The sequence below is a fragment of the Chinchilla lanigera genome, unplaced genomic scaffold, assembly GCF_000276665.1.
Source record: "Chinchilla lanigera isolate Chin_1 unplaced genomic scaffold, ChiLan1.0 scaffold00015, whole genome shotgun sequence".
Classification (NCBI taxonomy): domain Eukaryota; kingdom Metazoa; phylum Chordata; class Mammalia; order Rodentia; family Chinchillidae; genus Chinchilla; species Chinchilla lanigera.
In genome coordinates, this window is record NW_004955416.1 from 5,477,722 (window position 1) to 5,486,744 (window position 9,023).

The 9,023-nt window shown below is 35.1% G+C and overlaps 1 protein-coding gene across 1 annotated transcript in view; it reads left to right on the forward strand.

Moving 5' to 3' along the window:
* Positions 1 to 9,023, forward strand: part of Fam98b (family with sequence similarity 98, member B) — a gene marked incomplete at its 3' end in the record, with an annotated part of 29,513 nt that extends 20,490 nt beyond the window's left edge. The window contains 2 exon segments of the mRNA XM_013512677.1: positions 6,212 to 6,379; positions 8,896 to 9,023. Coding sequence (XP_013368131.1) covers positions 6,212 to 6,379; positions 8,896 to 9,023 — 296 coding nt within the window.

A 9,023-nucleotide genomic window follows, 5' to 3' on the forward strand; every position in this document is an offset into this window, starting at 1 on the left:
GAGAAGGCTGAAGAATCTGCACAGGAGCCAGGAAGCCATGCTCAAAGTAAGGACTAGACCTCCCTCGAAAAGTCCCACAGCCATCCTCAGCAACAGCGAAGTCCTGAGCATTTCCAACATGAAAACAGCCAAGTTCATTTCAGGAAAGCTAGCCCAACAAACTTCTCTAGGACACTGAACAGTGTACCCTCTTCCCCTCTGGAGCCAGGAAGTGATGCTCAAAGTAAGGACCAGAGCTCCCCTAAAGTAAACTGCAGCCATCCTCAGTGACAACAAGGTCCTGAGCTCCTCTGATGATGAGAACAGCTGAGTTCATATTAGGAAATCCAGCATGACAAGCTCCTCCAGGAGAATGAACAGCCCCCAACAGTTCCTCCTCTTCCTCTCCAGTTCTCCTTTTTATTTTGTTGGCAGCAATCCTCAGTTGAACCTTTCACATCCAGCGCCACACTGACTCAATTCAGCTGGGTGTTACAAGCTGACCACCAGTTAGTTGTCAATCCACCACGGAGGAATAACTGAGAATTTTTTTCCCATTCTATAGGTTGTCTTATCACTGTACGGTTATTTCATTTGCTGTGCAGAAGCTTTTTAATTTGATATGTTCCTATTTGTTGACTCTTGGTAGCATTTCTTATGCCATTGGGCTTCTGTTCAGAATGTCTTTGTCTATGCTTATGTGTTAAAGAAGAGTTTTACTTATTTTATTTTCCAGCAAATTAACATTTAGATCTTTGATCCATTTAGATTTTAGCTTTGTACATGGTGAAATGTATGGGTCTAAACTCAGTCTTCTGCGTGTAGATATCCAGTTTTCAGCACCATTTATTGAAGAAGGTATTTTTCCTTCGAGTATATTTTTGGCGTTTTTGTCAAAGATCGAATAGCTGAATGTGCATGGTGTTCTTTCTACTTCTACCATTCAGGTCCATTGAGCCACACATCTTTTTTTTTTTTTTGTATTAATACTATGCTATTTTTAATCAGTGTAGCTTTGTAATGTAAATCCTGCTTTGCTCTTGTTATCCAGGATTACTTTTACTATTTTGAGTCTTTACCTAGTTTTACGTGAATTTTAGGCTGTTATCTTTAGATCTGCAAGGAATGGTGTTGGTAGATTGGGATTACATTAAATCTGTGTATCGGGGTTTTTTTTTGGTAGTATGGCTCTTTTGACTATATTTGTTTTGCTTACATAGGAGCATGGCATTATCTTTCTATTTTCTGATCTTGTCTTCGAGGAAGCATTTTCCCTTCAATTATATGTTTCCTCCAACATAATTTTTTATTTGCTTGTTTATTTTTATTGATTACTCTTGTTGGTGGCTTTCTTCACCTGCATAGTATTTCTTGGTTATTCATATTGAAGAGTGAAGCACTGAAAAAGTGATTGGAAACCTCTGTCATTGATAGGGATTACTAATGTCAGGCTTCAAAGCTGGCTCTTGTGCTGTGATAGTTCTAATTGCTAGCATATAAAACATCTTTTCTCTATAGCTGCCCATTTTTTTTTCAAAAAAGGAAACCTCATTTTCTTTTATACCTTTTTTGTTCTTTTGGCCCGTGGGAGAGGAGTTACAGCATGGATTTGGAGAAGTAGACTGTTCTGTTAACTGTAGTTAACTCTGATTTTCAGTTCCATATTGTTTTCAGAGATGTTGATTCCTTCCATGTGTCCTTTCCTTCTCTTTGCTGTAAGATGTGTGCATCTTTTTATTATTTAATACGTTCAGTCTGACTCATTTATGTGTAAATCCTCTTTTATGTATTTTACACAGACTCTCTTTCTAAACACTTCGTAGATAGATACAGAAAAGTAAAGAGTGTTTATAACAGATTTGCTGGTTCAAACTATTATTACTTCAGATAAGATTAAAAGATTTCTGTTTCAGTAATACTTAGCTTTTCAAACAATTCAGGCCTGATTCTTGAGTACCAATAAGACTTTTTATTCATTGTATTTTCCCGGGGAAAGGTGAAGGGAAGGAAAAGTCAGCACACGTGTTACAAAATGATTAGAAAGTAGGAAAAGGAAGTATACCGGAGTACAGCCAAATCAACCATCAAATAGACACCCCAGTGATGGGGTCTCCAAAGCCCAAGGGGGCTTGGTCCTGGGCAGTTCAGGAATGATGTGAAGGGTTCAGGGAAAGAACAGACAGGTATATACTTTCCCACCCTCCCACCTCCAACCCTCTCCATAAATTCAAGATTTCACACAAAGCTTTGGTTTCTAGCAGTAAACATGGAGTTACATTCGTCTGTCTCCTATTAAACAATCTTGAGGCCACTTTGACATAAGTTTCTTACACCTGCATAAAAGTTCCTGAGTGACTTGAGTATACATTCATACTCCCTTTTCTGGTCTCCTGACCCCACTTGCTTTTCTAGGATTACAAATTGAGTAGCTTTGATCCATCCAAACGGCAGGCGTTTGGCATGAATTGCATGGACTTGCAGTCTTGACTCGGGAGGTTGGGAACAAGGGGTAGGGGATCCTTGCTCCTTCAGGATTTCTGCAGAAGTCATTTGAGAGTTGCAGAGATACTGCAAGAATTAAACAGGTGTCAGGCCTGATTCTTGTCTATACAGTGTACCTCAGTTTATGAACTTAACTCTTGCTATTATTCTGGTGCACTCGAATAAACTAGGCTGTGTCTGTCCATGTCATTGGAGTAACTTGTATGCAGGAAGCTCAGATGCCCCAACAGCTGTGAACCATCAAAGAAGTACATAAAATGATAGTTGACCTCAAGAAATAGTTCAGACATGTGGGAGATAATCTGTTTTGTTGACTTCTGGAAACTTAATAGAGGTTATACATATGTTGGATCTGCAGTTTAACCTGATAGAATTTTTACAAGAGAAAGGAATTTAGAAATATGTGGCATATTGGAAAGTTAGTATCTCACTCCAATAACTTGGAGGATGTTTTTGGTGTTGTCATTAAGATTTCAGGAAATGTTAAACAAATGAGTTTTGATATGTTCTTTGAACATTTAGAGTGACATGGGCATATTGATTATTTATTGATTTTAAGTTGGGACTTTGAGCAGATGCTCTTAGGAAATATCTTGGTATTTTATCTTTGCATCTTGGTCTTTTTATGTCATATTTTAGGACAGGGAGGCTGTTTTTATTTTTATATTTTCCTTATCTTGGAAGACTTTAAATTTTTTTCTTATTTTTTTCTTTAGCTTTTCAAGATAAATTTTGATTTTTAAATTTTTTCAGTTGATTATATGTATGTGTACCCTAAGTTTCCTTGTTAAATTTAATAAATCTCTATCATTTCCTTTATTTTCCTAATAGAACAATATGCCTGATATTGTTGAGTGACTCATCAAATGTTTTATAGTAGTTTTAATCTTGGCAGAATATTTCATCTTCTACTTGTAGCTATTGATAGACATTGAAGTTTCTTCTAATTTTCTGTTTAACTTTTTAATTAAATTTTTGGCCTCTAAATTTTTGTTCAAATATATAATATATGCCTAGAAGTAAAATTTTTTAAAGAATGTGCATGATTTTCATGCTTTTGATGCCTACCCCAGGGTTATTCTTCACTTGTAAATACACACACACACACACACACACACACACACATACTGTAAGGGTTTGTGTCTAGGTGTCCTCCCAAAGCCTCATGCAGTCATAGGGCTTTTTTAGAGTTGGCTGAATCTAGAGTGTGTGATACTGAGATTAAGGGTGTATTATTACTAAATCAGTCTACTGATTGGTTTGGTACCACCCTAATTCCAGCAGTCTGGATAAGATAAAAGGTGCAAAGTGACACTGTTAAGCTTGCTTGCTTGCTTTTGCTGTCGTGTTCTGCCAGGGTAAAAACATCTGTTGAAAAAAATCATACTGTTTTCCTTTTCCTGAGGTGTATATACATTTTTTGGCAGACTCTGTATATATATATATTTCTATGTGTTTGCACTGAGCTACATTCCCAGGCCTTTAAAAAAATTTGTTTTGAGTCAGAGTCTTTCCCAGGGCTTAAACTTGCAATCCTTTTGCCTCAGGCTTCCATAGTGCTGGGATTACAGATGTGCAACACCATGCCTGGCTAAACCCATTTATTAGTAAGATTAATGTAGTTTGTTTTCTCTATTGTTTTGCTGGTCTTGAAATAATATTCTTAGTATAGAATTTTATAGTTTTAACTAAATGTATTGTGACCATTCTAAAAACTCTACTTCAAATTACCTTTTTAAAATAAATTTTAACAGCACATTGTGGTACATGTCTGTAGTCCTAGCATTTAAGAGGCTGAGGCAGGAAGATTGCCATGAGTTCAAGGCCAACCTGTGCTACATAGGGAGATCCTGTCTCAAAAAATAATTAAGTTCGAATTTCATTTTTGTGAAAAGTAATTCCCCAAACATAAAATTAAGCATTTGAAAGAATATAGTTTAGTAGCTTTTAGTATATTCACTGTTATATAACCATTACTATTAATTCCAGAAAATTTTCGTTACCTCACAATGAAGTAAACAACTATTAACAGTCATCTTCAACATCATAGATCTCTGGCACCCATTTCTGTAATGTTCTTTTTGTTTCTGTAGATTTATCTGTTTTGGCTATTTCATGTAAAAAAATGATGTAACATACACCTTTGTGTCTGACTTTTCAGGTAGAATAACTTTTTCAAGGTTCTCGTATGTTGTAACATATGGAAGTGTGTTTACTTCATTTCTTTTAGTGTCCCTTTTTGTGTCTGCATTGTTATCTTACCAGGTGGTGCTGCCATCATTTACTTAACTCTTATTGTACACCTTTCTGTCATATTAATACCAGAAATGTTCCTGTGTATAATTTTTTACTTTTTATACTGTATTATAAATGTTAAAGTATTATCTATGGTTGATTTCCTTAAAAGGAAACTTGTGCCCTTGCTTTTGTTGGCCAAATTGTGTTCCAGAGTTTGTATGAATTTAAACTTGTACCAGTGGGGTAAATGAAATTTTAGCTAACTTTAGCCTCTCTAACTTTTAGGGTATGACCAATTTTCTTGCTAACTTGATAGCTAAAAAGGACTCATCTTAATTGGTATATTCTTATTACTGGTCAATTGGCCTTTTTTTTATAAGCTTGTCCTTTGAATTTCCTCTTTTCTCTATTTATGTCTTTTTTTCTAAAGAGTCTGCTTTCCTTTTGGTTGAGCTTTTTTATATATTAAGGGAGTTTTCTAATTTCCTTGTTAAAAGTATTTTCCTTGGTTGTGTTTTGTTTTATAACTTTTGATATGTAGAAATTTTAATCTTTATATTCAGGTAAGTTTTAAAATTTAAGATAAAACTTCATACAATTGTTAATAACTTTGGAATTCCCTTTAGTATGTGTGCACCTTGTTAATACTGTTACTAATATTTTTAGAAATAGTTAACAGTTCAGTCCAGTTCCATTTAAAATAACTCTCCCTTGTTAATCTTTGACTCCTTTATTGTTTGTGTAAATGTATTCATACCTTTGAGGCTGTGAATATCAGTCATTGTTTTGTGTCATCAATCCGTATTTTTCTTCCAAGTTTTAACTAATTATACTGAGGACAGACAATGCATTTTTCTCTGTACACTTATACTTGGGGATCAGGTAGACCTTTATTAGTAAGTGGGCAGAGTTGGGATTCTTCCCCATTTTTTTTAAATGTAAGTGTTTGGTAAATATTAGCTATTAAGACAGTGACAGTTTCATATTGTATATTATTACCAGTTGGAACTCCTCTTCAAAATCCTTTGAGTAGTTCTTCTGTATTTAATTTCTGGATTAATTTTAGATTTTTTTTTTCATCTTCCCCAAAACCATTTTAATAGGATTACAGTAAATCTATAACTTGAGAGAAAAGTTGACAGTAATACTCAATATTCCTATCCCAAAACTTGATACCTCTCACCATTTATTCAAGTACTCCTTTTATTTGGCAGGACAGTACTGATGTTTTATTTTTTAAAGTCCTGTACCTGTTTTAGTAAAATTGCATTTAGGTATTTTAATCCATTCACGGTACGTTACTTAGAGTTGTTGTAGCATGTATTTTTTTTAGCACCTGTAGGTCTTTTTTTTCTTTATTTTGCATATAAATTATCAGGTGTTTACTTTTTCTTGGCTTGTGCATTATCTTGTTTCTCTTCTGAAGTTTGATTGTTATTACTTTCAGTAAAATTTACTTATGTTCATTTTTCCCCCAACCCTTGTAATTTAGGTAAAGACAGACAGCATAGCAAGAATTTACCAACCTAAGCGTTATGCTTTGTCTCCCAAGACGACTGTGACATTGGCTCACCTACTTGCTGCTCGTGAGGATCTGTCTAAGATCATTAGGACAAGTAGTGGCATCAGTCGGGAGAAAACAGCATGTGCCATTAATAAGGTTGGTTTTCTCTCAGCACGGTAGAGTGAATTTATAATATCCTTGTTTTGAGTCTTGGTGAACTCTGTGGAGGCTTAATTTTGTTATTTGTGTATGTTCATTTGAATTTCTGCGTTCATAAATTGAATCAATGCTTTATCAGAATTTCAGGAATTGAGAGTTGTTTTTATTAGTAACTTTAGCAGAATTTTTTTTCTTTCCAGTTTGTAACCATGGTTTGTCAGAATCTGAAACAGTTGTTTCATTTACTGTCATTTGACTCTGTATGTGGTAGAAAGGTAAGAAAAGTATGTGCTCTGTGTCATACCACTCCGGGTCCACATTCCAGCTCCGGCATTTACTTAGAGGAACTGCTTTCTTGGGCAAGAAATTTTTTTTAAACAATGTATTACAGTAACAGTAGTCTAGAATGTTAGCTTCACCAGCATGTCTTTTCCATTGAGGTAGAGCCCTCCACAGCAAACTTTACTGCAGAAGAGTAAAAAAATGAACAAGTAAGGGCTATAGGTAATTTAAAATACATTATTTCTGGGGCTGGGGATTTAGCTCAGAGGCAAAGTGCCTGCCTGGCAAGCACAAGGTCATGAGTTCTATTCCTGGTACCAGAAGAAAAACAACAACAAAAAAACAAACATTATTTCTTGGGCTGGGAATATAACTCAGTGGTAGAACACTTCCTTAGCAAGCGTGGGTCCCTTAGTTTTATCTCCCATTACTACAGAAAACAAAAGTAAAACAACATTGTTTCTCACTCAGGCTAGCTTGAGATGGTATTTGGCCAGAGGGAGTTTTGTTTGTTTTGTGGTGCTGGGGATTGAATCCAGGGTCTGTTGCCCTGGTACTGAGCTATATACCCTTAGCCTGCAGGGTGGTTGTTTTTTAGTTACTAGTGTGCTGATTATTGCTAAATTAGGTGTCTCTAGTATTTGCCTCTGCTTCCATTTTAAATCAATCCATCTTAGCTTCTGAAAGTGTTCTTTTTTTTTCAATATGTTACTTAGTATGTTGCATTGAATTATAATCTCTGTCTAGTTTTACTGGATCAAGTGTTTTGCTTCTGCAAGTGATATTGCCCATTGCTTTACTGACAGGCTAGTTATTTGAGGGTAATCTCATGATCAGTTCTTGAGCATACATCATCTTCCTGTGCCTACCAACATGGCTGGTGAGAGACCAGTGACAGTAATAACCTGGAAAGTCTGTTTTTATGGGTTTGGTAACTAGGACATTATTGCTAACATTAGAAGAATGTATATATACCTACAGCCTTGTTCCAGCATGAGGTTGTACTACTTTATTTCATTACGATGTAAATTTCTAAATACAATTTTGATTAGCAGAAATAGATTCCAACTGATTTTAAGTCATTTTGGTTGAGGAGTAAATATTTTGCCTTCCTGAAAAGTACTAGCAAGATACTATTGTATTCGCCTTGGCTGTGACAGGCCATCGACACCTTCTTCACAGTTACCTCTTTCACTCCACTCACGGGGATATAAAGTAGCTCTGTTCTAGAGGAGGCTGGTAATGTAAATTAATCTCTTCCCTAACTTATATTTCAAAGTATTGTAAAACATAGTTCAAGGAATACATTAACTCTTTGTTATTCTCATACAGAAATGCTTAGGACCAGAGGTGTTTCAATTTTTGAATTTTTTTTCAAATTTTGGGGTATTTACATTAATGAGATATTTTGGGGATGAGAATCAAACTTAAACACAAAATTTGTTCATGTTTCATCTATACCTTATAATATAGTGTGGAGGTAATTTTATGCTTTTTTTTAGTGCATTTGTGCTTTGACCCATCACATGGGATCATTTGTGGAATTTCCCACTTATGACATCGTTGACACTTGAGTTTTAGATTTGGGGGCATTTCACATCTTGGATTTCAGGATTAGGGATGCTCAACCTGTAATAATAACTACCATTATTAAAAGCAAGTGTGCTTATTTCCCCCAAAAAAGGAATAATAGTTTTTTGACAGTCTTATTACATATCCCTTTGCAGTGATACCTGGAATCATAGTTATTTTCAGTGCTTGTTACTTCCACCTTTTCACATGTAATTTGTCATTGTTGAAATAAAATGTGCTTAGGAATATAATCATTTATTGGATATTCTGTACTAAATAGGAATAGAGAGCCCAGAGTTATTATATAAAAGTATATGAAGTTAATTAATGTAGGGTATGTAGTTTGTATATATTGAAAATATTTTGTTGAAAAATTTTAGTGTGATGTGTATTGTATTTGTTATAGATTTGTTAAATTTAAGTGAGAGAAAATTAACAAGCCTTTAAGTTTCAGAAATACCCAGATTGTTTTAAAATAATATCACATTCTAAGAAATTTGACAGATTTTACACTCATATTTTCAGTATTCATACAGCCTTGTTGTTAAATATGTGGCTTCTGTTTCTTGTAAACAGTAATTTTATTATCATTTGAAGCCTTTATGTAAATTTTAATTTTAAAAATATTAGAAACTGAAAGAAGACGTTCCTTCACACAGGTGCTGATGGGAAGAGTCCCTGACAGAGGAGGCCGGCCAAATGAAATTGAACCACCACCCCCTGAGATGCCCCCTTGGCAAAAGAGACAAGAAGGAGGCGGAAGGGGTGGTTGGGGTGGTGGTGGTGG